The sequence below is a fragment of the Typopeltis vanoorti genome, chromosome 10 (assembly GCF_054136105.1).
Source record: "Typopeltis vanoorti isolate ZY-2024b chromosome 10, IOZ_Tvanoo_1.0, whole genome shotgun sequence".
Classification (NCBI taxonomy): Eukaryota; Metazoa; Arthropoda; class Arachnida; order Uropygi; family Thelyphonidae; genus Typopeltis; species Typopeltis vanoorti.
In genome coordinates, this window is record NC_143558.1 from 73,727,446 (window position 1) to 73,754,206 (window position 26,761).

General features: G+C 34.2%; 1 protein-coding gene across 1 annotated transcript in view; it reads right to left on the bottom strand.

Moving 5' to 3' along the window:
• Positions 1 to 26,761, bottom strand: part of LOC150102509 (cilia- and flagella-associated protein 61-like) — a 509,206-nt gene that overhangs the window by 383,703 nt on the left and 98,742 nt on the right. Inside the window, exon 6 of the mRNA XM_090399377.1 lies at positions 26,066 to 26,164. Coding sequence (XP_090255503.1) covers positions 26,066 to 26,164 — 99 coding nt within the window. The remainder of the gene's footprint in view (positions 1 to 26,065; positions 26,165 to 26,761) is intronic.

Genomic DNA, 26,761 nt, shown 5'->3' on the forward strand with positions numbered 1-26,761 from the left:
TTAGTGTATCTGCTCTCCAGCCAAAAGGCTGCATGTTCAAATCCTGCTGTGGGCAGTGGATGGCGTTGTGGTAGAGACAGAGAGCTGTAGAGTAGGTGCCCTCCCTCGATGAGTCTTTTGACTCCCTGGAGGGATCACTTAATAATAATAATAATAAATTAAAGATGCCAAGAAATTATATTCTTGGTTTAATCCTTTATCCAAGTGTAAGCAACAAAGTTTGAATGTGAAATAACTTCACGACTGGACAATTAGTACAAAGAGGCTAATAACTTCACATCACTTGCCTTAGTATTCCATAATGCAAGGTACATATCCTTGTAGACATGTATAATGCTATGCATTATGGAAGGGGTGACTACCAAGACTGGTTTGACCTTTATTGAGGTCTCATCAGGGAGAGCAAGACCCAGAAGTGATACCAGGTTGAAGTAATGCAGAAGTCATATTTTATATACAAGTAGCCAAAAAGGTGTCACACCTTATTACTAAAATACTCTGGGTTACAGATAGATATTGAAAAACCTTCAACGTCTATCTCTAATGTTGAAAGTTGAAAGGGTCACTTTCCACTGATGAGACCTCAATAAAGATTGAAACCAGTCTGGGTGACCCTTCCCATTATGAATAGTATTATACATGTCTGCAAGGATATGTGCTATGCATTATGGGATACTAAGGCAAATGATGTGAAGTCATTAGCCTCTATATAAAAGATGCCAAGTTGTGAAGTTACTTCACATCCAAACTTTGTTTGCTTATGCTTGGATAAAGGATTAAACCAAGAATAAAATTTCTTGGCATCTTTAATTTACAGTATAACTAATTTGAAAAACTTTCAATATATATAGAACACATTATAAAGGAAAGCAGAATTAAACTCAATATCAGAACTGGAGATGTTAATCTCAGCTCTTTACTTAATGTACGTAGGCTGTTCAATAAGTAATAAGACTATATTTATACAAAAAAAAAAGATTACCTTTAATCGTCATCATTTACATGGTCTTTTTCAAAGTAACTACCATGAGACTTGATGCATTTATCCCAACGTTGCGTCCACTTCTTAAACACATGTGAGAGTTCATTTTTTGAGAGTTCTTTCAAAATCGCCTCCGCAGCTTTTACACATGCTTTGTTGCTTTCAAAATGGCGGCCTCTTAGTGGTTTCTTGAGCTGAGGAAACAGCCAGAAATCGCACGGTGCAAGATCAGGACTGTATGGAGGGTGTGGTAGGATATCTGTGTTGTTCTTCTGCAAAACGTCCACTACACAACCCAGCAATATGTGGCCTTGCATTATCGTGGTGCGATAAGAAGCCATTCTTCAGCAATGGATGCTTCCTTTTGACGTGCATGATGATAATCGCTGTTGTGTTGATCATTGTCTCTGTGATGGACGTTGAAGATCTTCCCCCACATTCAAGATCGTCCACATTTTGCCTTCCTTCCTTAAAAGTTTTATGCCAGCGAAAAACACTTGCCCTCGATGTTGCTTCATCGTGGAAAGCTTCGCATATCATGTTAAAAATGTCCGATGCCGATTTTTGCAAATGCACACAAATTTAAGTGCACAACGCTATTCCAAGGATGCTTCCATTTCGAAGACTGGTCATGCCTCATAGGCACGCCGATGAGCACTTGCGTTTAGTCACGTGACACTCTGGCACATCAGCCCATATATGCCATCTATCAACCTCTTTTGTTAATACAGACAGCAACATTTCTTTATTCCACAGAAATTAATATTGTGATGAGTGGTTTCGCCACAGTAAAATTAGTCTTATTACTTATTGATTATACCAAGTAGATATATACAGCCCACGTAGATATACTATTAAATAAATTCACTACAAGTTTGCAGGATTACTTAATTAAATTGTGTAATGGCTGTAACAAATTTAGCATAAAAATGAGTAATAAAAAGACAAAAACTGCAAAAATAGGCATTAACATTGAAACATCAGCAAAATTCTAAAAAGAGATTGTATAGAAGAAGTGAAATGCTATTAGCACAGTTTTCAGAGAAGATTAAATATGGAAATAGAAAACATAATATGTAAAGCTGGTATCATGGGAGAGTGGACTGAATAAATTTATATGGAATAAGAAAAAAAAAATTAGTCAAACTAGCTGTATACAAGACAGTGTTCAGACCAATTTTAAATCATGGGTCTGAGAATTGAGTTAGAAATTAAAACATATCAAAGACCACATATGAAAGTTCTGAGAAAAATCAGGAAAATCATTACTAACTTCCTGTTGACAATGTCCTCTAAATTAATTAGTTATCTTTCAAGACTCCAATATCATCAGATCTTACATTTCAATCTTCTAAGGTGCTTCTTACAGTGACACTATAACGTGGTCTTCCTATGGGTCTTTTTCTGCCATCCCAGCAAAAAAAAAGCTCTTTTGTTAACTTTTCCTCTCACATTCTGTTTAAGTTACCATACCACCTGAAGTTAACTCTGCGCAGGCATTCCTGAATGCTAACAATATTAAATTCCTTCATAATATCATCATTTTTCACATGATTCTGTTTAATGAACTAATCTCATATCACAGTCTCCAGTCTCTGATCACGTGATTTATTTGTAACCCATCTCTCAGTCCATAATTTAAAGTCAGTCTGATTACTGTCTTATATATAGCTAGTTTAGTATTTTGACTAATTTCACTCTTATTCCTTATAAATTTATAAATAACAAAGCTGGTATGGTAGAGAAAGAAAGTCTTTTGACTTCCTTCTTCTATCATACCAGCAGATGATGTATGTTCCTCTCTATTTACCTGTCATTTTCATAGTTTTTTTGTTGTTATTGTTAAATTTCATATCAAATTTATTTCAGCTATTATTCAATTTAGTTACGGAATCGTATAGACATGTACTAGATTTATTTAAGAGTATGTGAGAAAGGGAATAGAAGAGGAACAGAAAAATGGAGGGAAGCAGGGTGGATAGGGACATAAAGCATAAGGAGAGTGTGTCAGAAGCAATAAAGAAGGGTATAGCAATCAGCACAGGAATGGGATGGTTTGGAATATAAGGGGGAGTAGTTGAGCCTGAAGTGTATGTGGAGCTAAAGGGAACTGGATATAGGCACATGTGGAGAAATCACAACTAATAGGTGGCATGAGTAGGACTGGTTACAGACCTAAAAGTGAACTGCTCTATTTATTTACAAATGCCAGGAGAATCAGAAATAAGATAAATGAAATTGCTTCACTAATTGGGTTTATTCACCACAAAATTGTTGGAATAAGTGAAACGTGGTTGAAGAGGATTATATATCCTGGGAAATAGAAATGGAAGGTATGATGTTTTTCATGAGGATAGAAAGGACAAGAAGTCTGGTGACTGATGATAGTGGGGGAAAACAAGGTAGCAATGTCAGATGGAAACATTGGCAATGGTTTGGAGACAGGATGATGTGAGGTGGAGGTTGACAAGAAGAGATATTTAGCTGGGTGTTGCTATTGACCAGGGAATGTGGAGGATGGTGATCATAACGAAATATATAAGCAACTTAGATCAGTGAACAAGCAAAAGAGGACTGCTATGGGCACTTTTATAGTGATATGGACTGGAATGAAGAGACAGAATTTGGGAATAAGGAAAATTAATTTTTTTAGTGACAACTATCTTATTCAGTATGTTAAGAAGGGCACATGAGTTTGAGAGCCCTATCACTTCATCAGAGGATGTGATTGTGAGTAGAGATGCCATATTTTCCCCCAGTTGGGGAGAGAGTGATCATGAAGTGACACCTAGATGATTGCTAGCCATATGAGGACTTCTGTGAGGAAAGGACATATGCGGAAATACAGGGCAACTTGGATCAGTGAACAAGTGACTATGAAAAGCTTAGGAAACAGCCTGGAGTTATAGCATTGAATGAGGAGTCCAATGGGAAGGAGATAAACCAATGCTTGGTCACTGACAAAGAGATATTTAATGACATCAATGTGTGAATTTATTCTGAAGGTGAAAAGGCTGAATAAGGTGTCAAATTGATGAACAAAGGGATTAAAAATGAAATCTGGATGAAGAAGGCATTGTGGATGTGGCACAAAAATAATGGTAATAGTTGCACAAAGAGTATAAAGAGCAGGCCAGAAAGTGACTCAATTGATAAGGACAGCAAAACTGCAGTATGAGCCAAAATTAGCAAATCAGGCCAAGAAAAATCTATAGAGTTTTTCTGCTATGGCAAGTAATTAGTTCTGGCAGTACCTCAGTTGGCAGGCGGTGGACTGTAGAGGAAGTAAGAAACACAGTAATCAATAGGTTGGTGGTTCAAATCTGCCTCGGCAGAATTTTTTTTTACAAAAGGATATTGAAATGCATGTACACAAATGCAAGAAGTATCAGAAATAAGGGTAGGAGATTTTGGCAATGATAAGCTCAACTTGGCCAAAAATTATGGGCATCAATGATATCTGGTTGAATGAAAATGATATAGTTACGGGAATAGAATGTAAAGGATATTGTACTTTCAGGAACAGGACAGGAGGTGGGGTATTGCTGATGACAGTTTCAGCATTACAAATGACAAAATTAGAATTTAAATAGGATTTTAGGTCTGAGGCAGATGGTTTATTTGAGGCTCTCTTGTGTGAGAAAGAGGCAAATAGGACAAAATACATTGTTGGGTATGAGTTGTTAGTATGAGTGTAGTATGTATGAGTCGTTAGTATGAGTGTAGGAAAAACAATTATTATGAGAGACTAACTATATGGACATCAATTGGAAGGAGGAAAGGGACATGGCACAAGATGGAAGTCAGATTTATACAGTTGCTAAGGAATACTTACATGAAACAACATGTTATAGAAGGGGACAAGGTGTTTGAGATTTGGATCTGATAACAGCATCTGAAGATATATCCATAACCAAGGTAGACAGTCTGCTCCAAATGGGGAGAATGACCATGCAGTCCTGTTCTGGGAAGATGCCAAACATGTGGAATTCAACTATAAGGCTGGTGATTATGAGAGACTCAGGAGTCATCTTGGAACAGTGTCATGGCTTGAGAAGCTACAAGGAAAGAATGTCAGTAGTGCAAGGCAAGTGATTAGAGATTGCTTGAGAGTAGCACTATCAGACTAGCACTACCCAAGGTCAGGAGGATAAATAAAGTTGGAATTAAGTGGATGAGTAGGGATATAAAGCAAGAGCCAGAGAAAAAAAAGAAAACATTGTAGAGGAAATATAAAGAAAAAGTGATCAGCATACTCATGAGCAGTACTAAGTGCAGTATGTAAGACTAGTATGGTAAAGAAGGCCAATTAAGACTATGAGAGAGAAATAGCTAAAGAGCCCAAAGTAAATTCAAAAGATTATTTTCGTTATGTAGCAAATAAGATAAAAAATGACTTTTTGCATGGAGAGTGGTGAGTGAGTGGAATGAGTTGCCAGAATTGGCTGTGAGTTCCCTGATGGTGAATAGACTCAGGGAGAGGTATGATAGTCATGCATATGATGGTTGATTTGGGTTTCTTGCAATGAGTTTCCAGACTCCATGGAGATGCTGTAAATAATAATAGTAAAAGAAGGAAGAATGGTTATAGTAAAAAGATGTTAATGGATGAAGATGGTAGATTGGTAACTACTGAAGCGGCATAGTCGTGGTATTCAGTGATCAATTCGTCAGGGTGTTTCATCTTTATCAATGTGAAATTATGAGCATCACAAGTGTAGAAGATGGCTTACTGATGAGCAAGCCACATATATTAGGAGTTAAGTAAGATTGATAACATATTACCAGAGTCCTTAGGAAATTTTCCAGGGGATTAGCCTCAGTCTACGCTTATCTCTTTAACAGTAGTCTTGCAACAGCACAGGTCCTAAAGGAGTGAAAGGAAGTTAAATTCTTCCAAATCACAAAAGTGATGAAAAGGCTAAAGACTGAAAATTATACGCTGATCCTTATATCTGAAGTTGTAGTTAAGGTGTCGGAGAGGTTGGTGAGAGCTACAATACAGCAACATGAGTTTGTTAAAGAGAGGTCATGTTTTGCCAATTCATATATGTGCTACAACAAAGTGACAGATGCACTGGACAAGGGAGATGCATATACACTGGTATACTTAGATTTATTAAAGCGATAGACTTTTGTTAGACTGCCACACTGACACACCATATCAATAACCAAACTGAAAAAGATTGGATTGCATGCTCCATTGGCTAGTTGGAAAGGTGATACCTGTCTAATACCTGTCTGACTGGCTGTCAGACAGGTATTAGAGCAAGTATGTATGGAAGTGCACCAGTGAAGGTGACTATGGTGCCCATAGAGATCTGTTTTGGGGTCATTGTTGTTTGACTTATATATTAATGACATTGGGATGGGTTTAACTGGAGATATAAAACTGTTTGCAGATGATTCAAAACTGGGGAGAATGATGAGGAATTAAGCAGATGGTGTGGCTCTAAATTAGGACTTGAATAAATTGCATGAGTGGGCAAGTTAAGTGAACCTATCAGTTCAATGTTGCAACAAGTAACCTGAAATTTAATGGACAATAATGGGATGTGAAGTAAACACTTGGTGGGTAAATTTTGAAGAAAACAAGAGATTTGGGAGTGGTAGTGGACAAGGACTTGACTTTTGGTGGTCACACTGCACAAGCCCTGAAGTCATCATATCCGATGATGGCAATGATGCAGTGGACTTCAACATACTGAAATAAAGAAGCTATGGTACTATTTTATAAGGCCTTAACGTGTATAAATTTGGTCACATGGTTTTCCTGGTTATGAGGATATATTAGAAAAGCTCCAGAGAGGATTAACTGAAGTAGTAACTGGTCTTTGGAATGTGAGGTAAGAAGAACAGATTGAAGGAATTCAATTTGTATAAGGGGGGTGTGAGCAAGGAGAAGGTTCTTTACATTAGGAATGACTGGTGAGTGTAATGCTTTGCCTGATGGTGTGGAGTTTGAGGGACATACTGAATGAGTTTATTATTATTATTATTCCTGATATCTCCAAGGAGTCCGAAGACTCATCGCGGGAGGATATCTTCAACTGTCTCTACACCTTACCTCTACTACGAATCAACGCCATCTACCTCCCACCTCCAACACCACCACAACTAGTAATTTTTGTCTGTAAATTGCGTGTGTTCTGAAGGGCCGATTTGTATGTATGCGGGATGAAAAACCTGAGTTTCCGGGAGAAAAAACCCTGCTACCTCCGTATGAGATCGGCTAACTCACCATCGATTGAAATCCACCAGATAAAGATTCCTCCCGTCGCGACGAGAATCGAACTTAGGCCTATTCCAATCGAAGGGCACAATGTACCGTCATTCTTCCAATTGCGCTACGGAGGCTAGATGAGCTCTCTGTCTAACAGAGCATCTCCCTCGATGAGTCTTCTGATTGCATGGAGGTCTGGTGTTAAAAGAATAATAGGAACATCACTTGCATAAAGTAAAGAGTTTTTTGATATCAGGTTTAATGGCGCTTTCCTTCATAATGTAATCCATATAGATGATGAATAACAGCATAGATAATGTGCATCTTTGTCTCACTCCTAAATTAACATTAAATCATCTTCCTCGTATTACCTTGAATTCTAACTACTGTCTTACAACTAAGATATAACATAGTGAATATTATGATGAATAATCTTACACCTGAATTGTATTGAAATGTTTTGAACAACTTTTATCTCATCTCTTGTCATATTCCTTTTCCAGCTTTACAAAACTTATTTACAGATCCTCATTATATTCCTATGGTGGCATAGTTAGCTGAGTCGTTAGTGTATCCACTTTTTCAGTCAAAAAGCTGCGTGTTCAAATCCCACCATGGAAATGGATGTTTGTGATTGTCTGTTAAAATACTAGTGGTGGTGGTGGTGGGGCAGTAGGTGGCATTGGTATAATTGCAGTTCGTTGTAGTTGGTGGATTTTGAGTGATGGAGACAGAGAGTTGTAGAGTATGTGTCCTCCCTTGATGAGTCTTTGGACTCCCTGGAAGTGTCGTAATAATAAAGAGGCTATGGTACTATTTTATGAAGCCTTATTGTGTTCAAATTTGGTCAAGTTCCTAAGGAGTGGAAGGAGGGCAAGATTGTGCCACTTCATAAAGGAGGCGATAGAACTCAAGCATTAAACTATAGGCCTATCTGTGTGTCAGGTGTTGTAGTTAAGTTGTTGGAGAAGCTTGTGAGAACTAGAATCCAGAATTGGGTTGACAACAATGGTATTATCTTTGATGGACAGCATGGATTTACTAAAGGGAAGTCATGTTTTGGTAATCTACTTACTTATTACAATAAGGTGACTGTTTCCATGGACAGAGGAGAAGGATACACAGTAACATACTTAGATTTCGCAAAGGCTTTTGATAGATTACCACATCATAAGTTGGTAGTCAAACTAGAGTGGATGGGATTGGATATTAGATTGGTGCATTGGAATGGAGACTGGCTATCTGATAGGTATCAACAAGTTGTGTATGGGGGGAGCGATATCCAGGAAAAGGAAAGTTACTAGTGGTGTGCCTAAGGGGGGGGTCTGTTGTTTGCAGATGATGCAAAGTTGGGACAAACCATAAAGAGTAGAGATGTTGTGGCCTTACAAGAAGACTTGAATAAATTGAGTGATTCACACATGAACTATAGTACCCAGATTTGGTCAACTGAAGGTTGAATGTCGAGTATGAGGAAAGATTGAGAAGATGTAATTTGCAGAGTCTGGTGGATAGGAGGAAGAAGGGGGGGGGATACGATAGAGACCTACAAGTTGGTAGTGGGTTGTTATAGGATCAAAGTTACTAGTGGTGTGCCTAAGGGGTCTGTTGTTTGCAGATGATGCAAAGTTGGGACGAACCATAAAGCGTAGTGAAGATGTTGTAGCCTTGCAAGAAGACTTGAATAAATTGAGTGATTGGGCAAGCAAATGGGGATGTGAGTTCAATGTTGCAAAATGTAAGGTTTTAAAATTTGGAAAACAAACATGGGATGCAGAATTTATGCTTGGCGAGAATATATTGTTGGAGGTAGAGGAAATAAGAGATCTGGGGGTAATAGTGGATAAGGATCTAAAATTTAGGGGAAACATCGCCAAAATTGTGAAGACAACACAAAGGCTTCTGGGAATGATGCAGAGGACACTGACTTGTAGAAGTAGGGAGATTCTTGTTCCATTGTATAAGGCTTTGATTAGGCCACACATGGACTACTCTGCTCAGATTTGGTCACCTGGTTTTCAGAAGGATGAAGAAATGTTGGAAAGAGTCCAGAGGCAACTGACTAAGGTAGTTTCTAACCTCTGGAATGTCGAGTATGAGGAAAGATTGAGAAGATGCAACTTGCAGAGTCTGGTGGACAGGAGGAAGAGGAGAGATATGATAGAGACCTATAATGGGTTGTTATAGGATCAATGCTGGAGAGGTGGGAGATCAGAGGTTATCCCTGGACATTGTATAAAGAGGGTGTGAGTAGTGAAGTGAGAAGCAGGTTTTTTTCATGCAGAATTGTGAATGATTGGAATACCTTGCCTGAAAGTGTGGTGTCTGCAGAGAATTTGAATGTGTTTAATGCATGGTATGATGAGCTGTGTGTGTATGATAAAAGGACGACCTCCTAGATGAGTCTGACTCCATGGGGTCTTGGGTAATAATAATAATAATTTCTCAACTATTTGTCTTAAAGTGAAAATCATATCCTGAGAATTTAAAATTGAACTTTTAAATTCAAGAACTTTTCAAACCACCCTTGTATAATCGTTTACTCCAAACAGAGGAAAATGAAAACCCAGGTAGTACAGGAGAAGGTCTGCAAATGTGTGATTGGTCTGCAATATTTTATGGATTTCTGAAGCTGTATTGCTTACATAGCAGAATTTTAAAACTGGAAGCCCAAATCCTTTATATTTCTTTGATAGATGAAGAAATTCGTTTTTAACTTCTTGATATCAGCTGTACCAAAAAATTACACAAGCTTACTATATAACTGCTTTGCTTCAGTTTCTGTGATGTCTGTAATATTTATTATGTACAACTGAGCAAGAAGGATTATGGCTTTAGAAGAAAAGGAAAGTGCCCCTTTTTCCAATCTTCTAAGGTTTCAAAGTTCTTGTATATAAGTTTTTGGACTGGTAGCCAAAAGAACTTGATTAGGTAAAAGGTGTCACACCTTATTACTAAAATAATCTGGATGGTGAAAGTTTTTCTACTTGGTTATACTATAAATTAAAGTTTTCAAGAAATAATATTCTTGGTTTGATCCTTTATTCAAGTGTAAGCAAACAAAGTACTGTATGTGCATGAAGTAACTTCACATGCATATATATGACTTCTGAAATATAATTTATTTACCAAGAATATAATTTCTTGTCATCTTTAATTTATAGTATAACTAAGTGGAAAAACTTTCAACACCTAAGTTGGAAAGTCAAGGAAAGTAAATTATGATAGGAGCAATTGTAAGAATCTATATGTAAGAGTGACTAATTTAGGTACCTATACTAATGATATGATGGTACTTAATTAATTGAGGTGATATGATGAAAATATGATTGTTTGCTTTTCCAGCTTGGACTTATTAACTGTGTGCAAGAATGTTTGTTTAAGTGAAGCATTAGATATGATCAGGGACCTGGGAGTTATTCAACTGGATCATGAAGCAAATGAAGGGAGTACACAAAATAATCCTGGATGTAACTTATTATGTCTGTACACAAATGGCAGGAGTACAAGGAACAAGTAGTTTCTTCAATTCACATGATAATACACTTAAAGAAGTGAATAATATTTATTCAAAGGCCATTTCAGCCAGAAAATTGCAGGTCATCATCATTGGAAACATTAATTAATTACAAAGTATAATGCGAACAATGGGTTAATTTGAAACAATGAAAGCTGTGTGATGTTATACATAAATACAACACACTAAGGAAACATTATATTATTAGTTATTAATTAACTGTATTATCAGTTAAAATTTTTAATGATATGTGATTAAAATAAGACTCTCTGGTATCTTAGCTAGTGAAAAGTAGTTATTTTGATTCAAGTTCAGATGGTGAAGTAAGGTTTCAGCACTTTCTTTAAATAAACATTCAAATATTCAAATTTATAGCAACAAAGATGGAGTAAGCATGTTTCAGACCATAGGATATTGTTCCACGTCTATTCTGTGTTGTGAAAGGCCAGATTTCTCAGATTTCCTGTTGATGATATAAGACCGGTGTGCTTGTATTCTATTTTCCACTGAACATCCAGTTTGTCCAAAGTTAAAAAGGTGATAGTCATCAGAAACTTGGTAAACACTAGGAAGAGCATGAGGAAATGTTTATCCTTAGAAGATGGAAACCATGATGATAGTTTGTTGATAGGAATAAATGTAGCCACTAGATTATAATTCTTAAGAATTCTAGAAATTGGGCCTGAAATGCCAGAAATGTATGGGATAGAGACTCTATATATACTGTTTCCTTGTTACTTGAGCTAGGATTATTGGAATCAAAAAGTTGTTGCATGATCTGCTCTGATGCTGGCCTGTAATTTTTAGGCTGAAATATATAGACTCTGAATAAATATTATTCACTTTTTTCCCTGCATTATCATGTGAACTGAAGAAACTTTATGGCACAATTATCTCCTAATGAACAAGGAACCAAAGGATTGAGTTTGTTGCTTTAGTGAATATATTGTGGCCTCACATTATTAGTATGAGTGAGACCAGATGTACTAAGTGGTACTAAAGTCCAAAGATTACAGTATTTTTCAGAAGGATAGATAGAAAAGATGGATGGATCTCCCAATGGTGTCTTCACCTTGTCATCGTGGTAGTGGTGGTGGTGGTGGGGGGGCTTGTGTGTCCCAATGACCTTGAGAGCAATGCCAGTGGCAGCTATACTATCAGTAGGGCCTCCCAAGCCAGACTGGTCAAAAGTGAGGGTCCAGACTAAGTGAGAAACCCTAGTCCTCCAGGTTGGGGTTAAGCATGAGGCAGACAACCCTCATCTTGTAAAAATCTTATTTGTTAGGAACCAAGTACCAAATAAGCCTCAATATCAGACTGTACAAGATGGAACTTGACCTGTGGCTTGGAATAAAGGATTATGATTTGGAACGTGGAATGTCAGACTTATACAGAGCAGATGTATCGGAAACTCTGAGTGATGAACTTAAAAAATATAAAATGGATATAATGGCAACTTAGGAAACTAGATGGATTGATAGTGGTGAACATAAATCAGGAGATTATTTGTTATTATATGGTGGAAATATCACAGGAGGACATGAACTAGGAACAGGATTTATGATACAAAGAAGGATGTGGGATTGATGGCCTCAAAACTCATAAGTTTTGAGGCCATTAATGAAAGACTCAGTAAAATAAGACTGCAAACAAAAAAAGTTCAAAATAAACTTAATTAATGCACATGCACCCACAGAGGAAACTGATCAAGATACCAAGGATGAATCCTATGATGCTCTGGAAGGAATAAATGATAAAATACCAAATAATGACATAATTATACTTTCAGGAGATCTTAATGCAAAAATAGGAAGAGAAGAAATCTATAGACAAACAATCAGAAATAATAGCCTACATGAAATCTCAAGTGATAATGGTATAAGGTTAATAAATTTAGCAATATCCAAGAACCTCATAATAAGTAGTACAACATTTATGAGGAAAGACATATATAAGCAAACATGGACTCACCTGATGGAATAACTGACAACCAAATTGATCATATTTTAATAGAAAGATTTAGAAGAGCATTCAAACTGTTAGAAGCTATAGAGGTTCTGACTGTGATTCAGATCATTATTTGATAGGATCAGTAATGAAAATAAAACTTAACAAAAACTATTTCAATAAAAATAAAAAAACATCCTAAACTCAATATTGATAATCTGAAAAACAATAACATAAGATTAAATTACTCTAATGGAATAAAAGCAAAGTTTAAAAATATTATTGAAGAAACTGAAAATATTGTACTCTATGGAATGGAATTAAATGTTGTATAAACAGAGCATCTGAAAAAGTTTTAGGATTCCAAAATATTTCATACTATAATAAATGATTTAATAATAGATGCAAAGAAGCAATAGAAATAAAAAAAGAAGCTAAGCTTAAATGGCTTCAGAACAAACAGGATAACGTTCACTATCAAAACTACAGATTTGCTAGCAGAGAGAATCAAACAAAATTATTAGGCAAGAAAAAAAAGAGGATATCTAAAAGAATTAATTGATAAAACTGAAAAAGAGAATACATATAAAACAATGCAAGGAACTTTTCCCAAGGTATAAATAAACTAAAGACAGGTTATCAATCAAGAACTGCAATAATTAAATGGCTTCGGAACAAACAGGATAACGATAACTATCAAAACTACAGATTTGCTAGCAGAGAGAATCAAACAAAATTATTAGGCAAGAAAAAAAAGAGGATATCTAAAAGAATTAATTGATAAATCTGAAAAAGAGAATACATATAAAAAAATGCAAGGAACTTTTCCCAAGGTATAAATAAACTAAAGACAGGTTATCAATCAAGAACTGCAATAATTAATGATAATAAAGGACAAATTACTGTAAATAACAAACAGATGGCTGAAAGGCAGAGGGAATATTTCAAATATTCTGGCATAGAAAATAGCTGAAATAGAAACAAGCATTAAAACTCTTAAAAATAATAAAGCTGCAGGATTTGATAAAATCACATCTGAACAAATTAAATAAGGAGGAAAAGAATTAACTAACAAACTGTTCAAACTAATTAAACTCATAGGAAAAATAAAAAACTGCCAAAAGACTGGAAAGAACCAATAATAAACTCCATCCACGAAAAAAAAAGAGATAAAAAGAAAATTGAAAACTATAGAGGCATTTCACTTTTAAATACTAGTTACAACAAAATCCTGTCTTATATTATTCTAAAAAGAATTATTCCATATGCAGAAGAGATTCTCAGAGAACATTAGGCAGGATTCAGAAAAAGTTGATCAACCATTGATCACTTTTTTACCTTGAGACAAATTCTAGAGAAAAATTGGGAATACAATAAAGAAAGTCATAATCTCTTCACTGACTTCCAAAAAGCATATGATAGCATGCATCGAGAAAGTCTATGGAAAATCTTAAAGGAATTTGGAATATCAGAAAAATTAATCAGACTGGTCAAAATGTGTGTACAGGAAAATCAATGTAGAGTCCTCACTAACAACATGTTGTCAGAGCCATTCAACATCTCCACATTAAAACAATGAGATGCGATATCACCTATACCATTCAACATAGCTTTAGAAAAAGTAATTCGAGAAACAATTAAAAGTATTGTATCGTGCTTCGCATGATTCCTGGTGTATGCAGACGATACTGATATTATAGGAAAAAGTGCAGAATATATAACTGAAACATTTATAAACCTTAAAACCTCTTTCAAAAAAATAGGTCTTAATATTAACCAAAGTAAAACAGAATATTTAAAAGTATCTAGAGAAAATGATCTCAATAAGAGCCATCGACTATTCAGTTTGCTGACATGATATTGAAAAACTCAATACAATTTTAATATCTAGACTCTATAACTAAAGATAATAAGATCCAAAGAGAAATAAAGAAGAGAATCCAAGAAGGTAATAAATCATATTTTTCACTTCAGCACCTCCTCTCATCTAAAAATCTGTCATATGAATCTAAAATAAATACTTACAGAATGCTAATTAGAGACCAGTTGTATTATATGGTTACATTACAAAATCTTAAGAAAAATATTTGGCCCAATTAAAAATCCTGTGACAGATGAATGGAGAACCGAACAAATAAAGAACTCTATGAATTTTATAAGAAGCCATTAATAATAAATGAAATCAGAGCTAGTCGCATGGAGGATAACAGGCTAGTGAGGAGAACCTTTTTACATCACTCAAATGGAAGACGTCCTAGAGGAAGATCCTGCAGAAGATGGATGAATTTGAAATGGACATGAAACAGCTGAACATGCAAAACTGGAAGGAGTTGGCTAAGGATAGGAACAAATGGAGAATTGTGGTGCTTGTAGCTAAGAACCTTAAGGGTTCATGAAACTTAAGAAGAAGAAGAAGAATAGAAAAGATGGAAGAGGAAGGGATATTATACTAATGATATCACATGATTAAAGTCTATTTAGGATAGAATAGTAACAGTTTTTCTATTTAGCAGTGAGGCTATACTGTGTGAAGAGAAGTCTAAAAAGAGAAGTCTAACAAGATCAAATTCATGGTGGGGATGTTGCAGCAGACCTAGTGAACTGGCTGCTATTGATGATGAAATGCATCACCAAATAAACCTAATGGGAATTAAATGATTAATCATCATTGGTGACATTAATTATCTGAACACTAATTAGGTAACAGCAAATTCACATAATTAATGTCACCCATGATGATTAATTGAACAATGTTATTGAGCTATTGCATAACTTCCTTAAGCAGCATGTGATGTGGTAGAAGGAACTCAAGGTCAAAGAGTATTTCATTCAGAAAAGATTACATGCTAAACTACCAAGTAGAAAATTATGACCAAATGAGGAGTAAACTAGGTTTGATGGTACTGGTTGCCAGATGAGAATGATTGGCAAAGTATGAGCAGTATTAAAAATACATCAATGATACAATTTTGGAATGTGTCTCTAGAGTTTGATGAATAACAGTATGAGAGTGAAGTAAAGATGTGCAATCTCAATTAATCAAAAGATTCTTAAGAAAAAGATGATGTGGAAGGAATACTGTCCATAAGAATTATAATATCAGTTTTGAAAATTATAAGGTATAATTAGCTCTCCATACGAGCGTCTCCATAGCGCAATTGGAAGAAAGATGGTACATTGCGCCCTTCGATTGGAATAGGCCTAAGTTCGATTCTCGTCATGACGGGAGGAATCTTTATGTGGACTTTTTCAATCAAAGGTGAGTTATCCGATCTCATATGGAGGTGGCAGGGTTTTTTTCTCCCGGAAACTCGGGTTTTTCATCCAACATACAGACAAATCAGCCATTCAGAACACACGCAATTTACAGACAAAAAATACTAGTTGTGGTGGTGGGTGGTAGATGCCGTTGATGGAGATGATTGGTAGTAGAGGTTCGGTGCAGTGGTTGAGACAGTTGTATAGTAGGTGTCCTCCCGCGAAGAGTCTTTGGACTCCTTATAGGTGTCACGAATAATAATAATAATAATAATAAAATACAGTATCAGTTATGAAAATTATAAGGTATAATTAGCTCTCCGTAAAGTATACTTAGCTCTCCATACAGTAGTTGTAACTCTTCTGCAGGGAAGAATGCTGGTCTTGAAATTCACGATTGCTCTTGTTATCATTCAGCGAGTGAGAGGTGTGATTGAAGTCTGATTAGTGGAATAATGAATTACTGACCATTTAAAACTATATATTTAGAAATTATGTACATTTAATCATACAAATGCAACATTTATTTTACAAATGATATTCTATCTTTTTCAATTTAGCCACTTGAATACAAATTCTACCCTATGGTTCTTCTTTATGAACTGGTCAATAACATCGTCATAAAAAGTTGGTTGTAACTTAATTTTCCCAAGCAACATGCACACTTGTAAAGACTGGCTGAAGCCTACTGGCTAGAGCTACTTTAACTGCATATGGTCTGTGTTTAAGCAACAGAGTGAGACGACGTGAAATGGCTATACGCGTGTGCATGAAATCACAGTGCTGCTGCGAGGCCCTAGAACCTCCTACAACCAAGCAAGCCAAGGTAGCTTTGACTAGACAAGTAAGCATCGGCCTTCGATACACAATGCAAAGCTCAATTATTGCCACGCAAGCTTAAGACTTCTTCTGTCTACAAAAATAAAAGCCTAAATGGAATGCTTATAAATGCATGCATTTACTAACAAATAAATATTACTTCTTTCTCAATTAATGAGCTTGCGCAGCAAGCATGGAGAATTCACCACCGAACTACTGTATGGAGAGCTAAGTGGTAGTATGAAAAAACTGCCTCAGCAAGCTAAAAACAAGATTAAAAAAATGCAACTGTTATGTACAAGCAAAAGAAAGAATGAACGTGAAAAATTAACTCTCTTGAATTCAGATGGCATATGGGTAAGAGATGTAGAAGTGATTGTTCAACTGAGAATCCATTTCAGTAAAAGCTATCAATTGGAGAATATGGTGAATGAGCTCAGTGCTACCTCTACAAAACATAAAAAAACTCAGGTATATAGAAAGGAGGAGTAATGGAGGTATTGCATAAACTGAATAAGAATTAAACAATAAAGGCTCATGGGATATCAGCACAGATGTTAAAAGAGTGTTTCAGCTGAACTGTCTGTGCCTTGGACTTGGCTGTATAATTTGAGTATCAGAACAGGGAAGATTCAACAGTAATAGAAAGAATGTACAGCAATCTCATTACACAAGGTTGGAACAAAAACTGATGTATCTATCACCCCATTAGTTTCTCTGAAGTGGTGGTAGTGAAAATTTTAGAAAAGGTGACAAGAGATTGCATACAGAAACGGGTTGACAGAGAATCTCTACTTTGCAATGAACAACATGAGTTAACTAAGGGAAGGTCATGTTTTAGAAACTTGATCACATTCTATAATAATGTTACCAGTGAGCAAGAAAAGGGGATTGGATATATGATGATACTTTTGGATTTTGCAAAAGGCTTCTCACAAAATACAGCATGGAAGACTGTTGCATAAATTGAAGAATATGGGTTTGGATTATAAAATACTGGCATGGATAAGAAGATGGCTGGCTGGCTGGCTGGCTGACTGACTGACACACACACACACACACACACACACACACACACACACATCAAAGAGTGGTTTATGGGAGATGTAAGTCTGCAAAATTTAAGGTAACCAGTGGTGTACCACAAGGATCAGCCCTTGGTTTATATCTTTTTCGTATGTAATCATACATCAAGGTAGTTAAAAGAATCCACCTGTTCTAAAATCTTGTTATCTATTAGTATTTTAGTTCTTATTGGATTTTGTCATTTAAAGGCCATTGATTTTTCTGTTAATATTATCATTCCATAATCTTTGGATATTTCATTTAAATTTAAAATATCTTTCTGTAAGTTATCTTCAGAATTTGTAATTAATATATGATCATCAGCAAAAAGGACAGTGTTTAAGTTCACAGTAGGAGAAAGTTTAATACCTTGATGGAATTTTTATTCTATTTTATTATTATTTCATTTAGATAAATATTAAAAAGAATACATAAATATAAATATAAATATAAATAATAAGTCTTTCTTCAAACCTTATTCCTGCATATTTATATAATTCTGAACTTATCTTCTCCAGGTGATTTTCCATTTCTTGTTTCTTTGAGGCTGATTTCTAATTCTTCTTTAGTTATTATTATTACATGATACCTCCACGGAGCCAAAAGGCTCATTGAGGGAAAAGTTATTTCCTTTATTAGTTTTATTTCCTTAATTAGTTATTTCCTTTTCATTTTCATTTAATGTTTTCCAGTTATCCTTTTTAAAGTATTTATCTGTCCACAATTCTGTATAGAAATTTAGAAATTCTTCTAATTTCAATTCGGTGTTTAATTTTATGTTTTCTTTAGTATCTGTATTTAAATGTTTCAAAATGTTATATACATTGGGTCTTATTTTATGTAAATCATTCCAATTTATATAAATTGTTCCATGATTCTCTATGTCTATGGAATTGGATACACTGGGGGTGTAGGGCTGACCACCTTATCCTGTGAATGGTTTAGAGGTCCGATAATTAATAAACCCTCGACACTGCAAGGTAAAAGAGGGAAATGGAAGATGAGATGAGATGAGATTAAAAAGAATTGCTGAAAGGAGACATTTCTGTTGTACTCTTTGTTTATCTCTCTCAGATATGATAGTCCATAATTTAATCTTATTTATTTGTTTATTTTCATATATACTTATGTTAGCTTTTAGAATATTATTTGGTATTTGTCTTTTTTTTAATATGTTGAATAAAATACTTCTTTTAACTTTATCAAATACTTTTTCAAAGTCAATAAATGTAATATATGTTTCTAAATCGTATTCTCTTCTTTTCTCTATTATTAATTTTAGGCAAAAGACCAGGTCTATACATGATCATCCATTTTCCCAGATGAGTCTTTGACTCCTTGAGGTCTTGGGGTAATAATAATAATATTTCTAAATCCATTTTGTACTTCTAAAACAAATCCTTCAGAATATTTTATTAGATTGTTATTTAAAATTCTGCTATATATTTTATAACAGAAATTTAGAATACTTATACCTCTATCATTTTTAGGGTCAATATTGCTTTTTTCCATTCTATTGGTGGGTTACTTGTTGAATAGACTTAATTTAAAAATAATAAGAGTCTTTCTTCAAACCTTATTCCTGCATGTTTATATAATTCTGAACTTAACTTATCTTCTCCAGGTGATTTTCCATTTCTTGTTTATTTGAGGCTGATTTCTAATTCTTCTTTAGTTATTTCTTTTTCATTTTCATGAAATGTTTGCCAGTTATGTTTTTTAAAATATTTATCTGTCCATAATTCTGTATAGAAATTCTTGTAATTTCAATTCAGCGTTTAATTTTATGTTTTCTTTAGTATCTGTATTTAAGTGTTTCAAAATCTTATATGCATTGGGTCTTATTTTATATAAATCATGTTTTAAATTAGAAACAAATTTGTTCTATGATTCTCTCTGACTTCTCGTTTAGTTATTGCTCTTATTCTTTTATATTCTATTTCATCTCCTTAATCTTTTCCTTCTTTACCATTTATGATATGCTTCTTTTTCATTTTGATTATTTCTTTGATTGTATCATCCCATATCTTCAGTTTTTTCTTTTTATTGAATTTTTTGGTCTCTCCTAAGCTTTCATTTCCTGCTGTATTTAGTAAAGTTTTTATATTAAGCCATTCTGTTTCTATTTCTTCATTTCATTTTATATTATCTAAATATTGATCAATTCTTTGTTCATATAGCCATTGTATATTTGTGACATTTAATAATCTAGTTTTATAAAATAAAAAAAAAATGTTTTAAATTTTCTTTCTGTTCTTGTAGCCATTTAGGTGGTAATCTTAATTTTATTTTAATGAGGAAGTGCTCACGACTTATTTTATATCCTCTGTCAACTCTAATAAATAAAGAAAACTTTGATGTCTTTTCATTTAAGATAAAGTAATCTAATACTGATTTCCACCCTCTTGCTGCATAAGTATACTTATGTATGTCTTTATGTTTATAGAAAGAATTTATTATTTAAAGGTTACTATGTCTTTAATAATAATGTTCTCCATATATTCCTATATTATTACTGATTTTTGTGTTTCCAATTCTTGCATTTAAGTGTCCTGCTAATATTACATAATAATTTTTTTAAATTTTATTATATATATTTTATAATTGATTATAAAATTCAATATACTGCTATTCTCAAATAACTTGTCACTTCTTTTAACTTTTTTTCTTTCTTTCTATTCTTTTGCATGCATTTGTTTGTTTCCACTAAACATCCAATATCATGCTGCGCATTCCTCATTTCAGTTTTAATTTTGAATAACTGTTTCATCAAATCTTGCATTCTGACAACTTCACTCTCTGTCACTACCATAGTGTCATTACCTCTTGTTCTGCCACATCTTAAATCCATTTCCTCATTTATGCTTCTTATTGTTCCATTATCACTTACTTTCACTTCTACAACTCTGCATCTTTCACTCCTCCAGCCACACTAGCTTTAATTCCATTTCCTTTTCTTTCATTTATGCTATCTTTCATTCCTTCAGTCTGTTTCACTTCCGCTAACTCGCAATCTAACAAAATGTAGTTGAGTTGTTTAAGTTTGTGAGGAAATTTTATAATGTTAAACTGTGAATGAAACTATGTTGTGTATTTTGTCTTTTTCATTCACATTTAACATTGTTTATTATATATTAATCATGACGTGTATAAAAGTTATTTATTAATCCTTATTTAAGAATTATTATTTAAGTGTTTATTCTGAATTTTATCAGCTATTAATTAATTAAACAATAATATATGTATAAATTATTGTAACTTATATAAATATTGTAACGCGAATATTATTATAGTTATCTGTATACGAAATGAAAGAGTTGATTAAGTAGCTCTAATGTTCTATTTATTGTATTTTTATTAACTCAATGTAGTGGTATAGCCTTATGTAACATTAACGAAAATGTTTACGTTTATTTGTTGTCATGGAAACGCATGAAGTAAACGAGCACGAGTGGAACAGAGCGTGAGCTGGGAGAAGGATAATAAAAAAAAAAAATAAAAGGTAACGAGAGAGAGAGTTGGAACGAAAATTTTGAAGCGAATGGAAGCAAGGGTATAAACTAGAGAGGTGGAAGTAAATGAAAGGTTCTCAAGGGCAGAAGTTAAAAAGGATAATATTTATAAGCGAGCAATGACGAAGTGAATCTTATAGTTAGCTGAAAGCGAAGTCAGCAGTAATAATAAAAGGAAATCAATGCCGTAATCGGATAATATAAAAAACTGGACTTTCAGTGAAGAATTATGAATAAATCCAGTTAGTCTAGAATTGCGACTTATTTCTAATTTTGCCCTAAGGAGAACTGCATGGTGTTTAATTAGTTATTGAGTGGTAACAAGGATAATTAAAGTACCCTAAAATTGATGTCTAGAGTTGTGAAGCATGATTGATAGTGTTTTAGTTATAACTGTGGAGAAGTCTTATAGATGTGTTCTTAAGTGTAATAAATATATTTTAAAAGTATACTCAAAACGTAATTGATGTACTAGGAACTATTTCTGGTAAGGGCTGTCATATTGATTTATTTCAATGCATGAAGAATTGAGTGTTAATTACACTATGTTTAACCTAACCTTAACTGTGGAAATTCTTCAAGATTGAGAATTGAAAAAATAAAATTTGCTTGAGAGATATTTGCAGCTATTAGTGCCTGCAGTGTTTTTTAAGTGTATAGCATGACTGAAAAATGTGTGGAAACTGATTAGAAAGGAAGTTTATTATATTTAATTAAGTGTAGGAACTTTGTGAATCAGAAACTGAGAAAGTGTATGCGAAGGTTTGGAAGATTGAACTTGTGTAATTGATTTGACCTAATGTTCAACTTGATTCTATTGTTTAAAATTAGAAGTTGAATTTATGTATGTGTCATATAGCTTATATTAAATGTTTATTTTGTTAATCTAATTATTGTGTCTGCCTGAATTCCTTTTTATTGCACCGTTCATAAAAATTCGAATCTTGCGGGAGTCCCAAGTGGAAAATAAATACTTCGGCCAGTATGAATGAAGAGACTGCTAACTAACTATGAATTGATCCTGCTATTTTATATAGACTAATCTAAGGATAGAGTGGCACAGTATAATAGAAATTTCTCTACCCTTGGATTGGTGATCAATTTACAATTAGTTGTATTTTTTTTTATGAAAGTGACTTATAACAAGATGGCGGATTCGAACATGAAGAAGAGAACGTCACGACAATAAGATTAACACTTAGAAGTAATATAAAAATGTGGTAAAGAGAAGCAAAAAATGGATTTTCAGTGGAAAGTGGTGAGCAACTGGGATGCATTGCTGGAAAGTGCTGTGCCTTCTATGAATATAAATGAGCTTAAGGTTAAATATAACACATTGTTATTATTATTATTATTATTACATCCTCCATGGAGTCAACAGACTCATCATGGGAGATTCATTCAACTGACAACATGTTTATCATATAGAATATTAAAATCTTTAACACTCCTTGCATTAACAACACATTCTGGTAATGCATTCCATTCACTGACAATTCTCCACTGTTGTGTCGAGAAAATGTGATGAGTCATCCCCTTTTCCAACCCAACATAAGGTTACCTCAGAAGGAGTGGATAAGGACATACTTATGCCTCCAAATAGAAAATGTGCTTATTAATGACCCAAGAAACATGTGTATATCCAGATTTGTGAATTCTAAGCAATGTTAAAGTAGCCCACAAATTAAATGGAGAATGATTGTAAATTTATTAAGGTAGAAAATCATGTATAAATTCTAAAAAGATGTGTACAAGTTAATAATAGTTTTAGGCCATGTCAAAGGCAGTTCGTGACTACGGTATCCAATCGGCAGCCACCGTACGTATGACAACACCACCGAGTGAGGGCGCTGTTTTGTAGTATATAGGTTTTGGCGGGGATTTGAATCGTCCTCTTTTCTTCTCGTTTCATCGGTACCTGGTTTTCCTGTGCGGAAGGCTGTATAGTTGTGAAGAGCTTGCCGCCATGCGTAGCGAGAGTCTTCCCTTGCTATGTGTGCTCCGTGGAACAAAGCTGCAGCTATAATGCGTCCAGATTCCTAAGAAGAAAGGGCCACTGATGAGTTAACGTCAGTATATAATTCAGTGTAAGAGTGTTTCGTTTTGTGTGGAACAAAGGAATGGTGAAGCCGCCATTAAAGAAAGTACAGTAAGGAGATCCGAATATCCAGATAAAGCAAGAACGATAAGCAGAAATCTTTTCATATTAATATCGGAGTAACCGTGGAGTAAGGAGAACTGATCTTTAAGAACACAGCCCATTTCTGTGAAGTGTTACAAGAACTGTCTGCACTTTGGACAATCTGTCTGTATCTAAGAGAAGGCATCTTAGGCTTGAGCCGAGTAGGAGACCGAGGCTACGAACTGTTTGTGTCTAAAGGACAATAATGTTATGTTGTTAAAATCTAATTGAATGCTAACTAAAATTTTGGGGGAGGATTAAGTCTAAAATATAAGAAGGAGCATTGCCTCAAGAAAATCTATGAGTTATAGAATTGACTTATATATATATATGTGTAGTTTGCATGTGTGATAGTAAATAGGTAATTTAGTATATGTTGTCAGAGTCTGAGGATAGTTATATATAGAAGTGAAGGATTTGTGTTAATATAAAGGATTACAGTGTAGAAATTTTGGATGTGTTAAAATTAAGAAAAGGGAGAGAACTCAGACTCTAATTTAATTAAAGGTTTAACTAACATGTATCTTTATGTTTTGTGCTAAAATAAACATATTTCTTTATGTGTAAATCAAATGAGTTTGTCATGCTTTCTGTGGATTGAATTACTGCTTGGAAAGGTACGAACCGTACATAAAAGGGGAATCCACTAATAATATAAGAAACGGGACCACAACTGCATACTTCATGATCCCTGCATATTCTTTCTGAATAATCTTGGATAGTGTATCAGAATTCAGTTGCCGGCTGGCACAGTCATTAAATAATACAAATTTGTTGGCAAGCGAATTAACTGATAATAAGTAAGATACAAAATTAATAATATCTAAATTAATAACAAGAGATAAAGTTTAAGATAAAACAAAGATGAAGATATAACAAAGATAAATAACAAAAGCCACACGATATAACACCATGTAAAAATTCTACTGCTCACACCCCTTCACCACACTTTTATATAACTTCCAGGGATGACCTCTGTTTCTTCCCCTCTCACCTTCTGCTCTTTTTTATAATCCTGTCTGGATTAATCTAATAAAATCCTCTCACTAATTTAAATGTCTCTATCATATCACCTCTTTTCCTTCTCTGTAATCCACATTTCTTCAACCTATCCATAGCCATCATTCCAAAATCCTGACATTGTCTTAGTCACTCACCTCTGGACCCTCTCCAATGTCTCCACATCACATTGAAAACTAGGTGACCAGATTTGAGCACAATAGTCCAAGTGTGTCCAAAACAGAACACACTTCAGTTTCTATATACACTTGTCACACGTCTTCTTTCTGGCAGTCTTTCCTTCACTGTTTACCAGAAATTTACACATACTGGCCAATATATACACATAAACTCCTACACCACCCAAAACAAAAAATAGGTGTCATTAATACTCTAAAAAACAGGATTTTGAAGATCTGCTCCAATGAACAAGTGCTGAAAGATGAATTTAAAGTTATCAGCAATACTTTTCTAAAAAATGGCGTAGCCAAAACACTATTAACAAAATTCTCTACAAGACCTCAATAAAAAACAAAGATAAACCAGACTATAGTAAAACTACAACCATTCCTTACATTAAAGGGATTTCAGATAAAAATAACAGAATACTACAGAACTACAACCTCAAAGCCACCTTTAAACCTCCTGCAAAATTAAAAAGCTTGTTCAACTCATCCAAAGATCCACTCCCTCCACTGGCTCATCCTGGAGTATACCATATTTATTGCACCCGTAATCTACCATATATAGAGGAAACAGGACGCACAATTCCTATCAGACAAAAGGAACATAAACGACACATTAAATATAATAACTATGGTGAAGCTGGCCTTTCTGATCATGCCCTGAACACTTTACATAGAAATGACCAGTTGAAAAGGTCATTTCTATGTAAAGTACCAGGAAAAGCACCAGTTGTTTACATCACACCAAAACATTGTTTTGGTGTGATGTAAACACATTCATACAGATTGTATGAATGCAAATTTAAGGAAGCCTGTGAGATTCTTATCAACCACCCCAATCTGAACAATAATGATGGTCTAAAAATTCCAAGCATATCGAAGGCAAATATTCTAACCACGGAACCTTTCCCCCTAAGAATTAACTATAAATAGGACTGTAGATAATCCAGAATCCTAAATCTAATATAACAATTGTAATGTTAAAAATAGGACATCACTGTTACTGTAAGAAAACTATCTATAAGAAAGAATGTTTTTCTCATGTTATCTTAAATAGAATTTAGCTTTGATGTAGTTTCTAAATAATTAATTAATTTGTAATTTTATCTATATATTTTTTTTCACTAGAGTTCATGCTAGTAGAATAACCAGTGATCAAATCATTGTTTCTTTAGCTTACTGTGTAAAATGTAACTCAGCTTGTCCTTGTGTATTTGTATATACTCCAGATGATGACCTTGATATGAAGGTCGAAATGTTGGGAAATTAAAATAGTTATTTATAACATGGTTGTAAAGTCCATAATTTCTAAAATGAATGCTGATCACCATGAAACACTAATAATAAATCAAAATAAAATAAATATTTTAACATACCTTCGTGGCAAAAAAGCTTTATTTAAATGATCAGGCGGTTGTTCTCCAGGTATTCCTTGAGGGGATACTAAGGTAAGATTGTTGAATTGAAGATCAGAACTTGAATTAAAAAATACGCAAGATTACAAAATGTGAATATGGTTTTAAACATCAGATATCAAACAATTTTATGATAACAATCATATTTTAATATACTTGTGCTGTCAGATATTCACAAAATGTATATTGATCTGAACAACTGCTGTCATTAACAACACCCTAAATAATAAAGTATTATACAGTATATTACTATGCAAAGTACATGAAACAAGAAATTAAATCGCTGTTTTAATCCTTTCCCAAACTGCTAGCAAAAAAAAGTTTGCATGTGAAGTATCTTCATAACTAGGCTACTTTTATATGGAGACCACACATGCATACATGTCTTCACATCAAACTGCCCTAGTATCCCATATGTACAGAACATTGAATTTTGGACAGATGTATGGCTACACATTATGAGAAACATCACTACAAAGACTGGTTTTTCTTTTTACTGAGGTCCCACCAGCAGGAGCTAGACCCATGGAGATACTAAGAGCTAAATCAATACAGAAATCGTATTTTCCACTGATGACACTTCAGTAATGATTGAAATTAGTTTGAGCAGTTTTCCATAATGTACAGTAATATAACTTCTAAAAGGAAGTGTGCTGT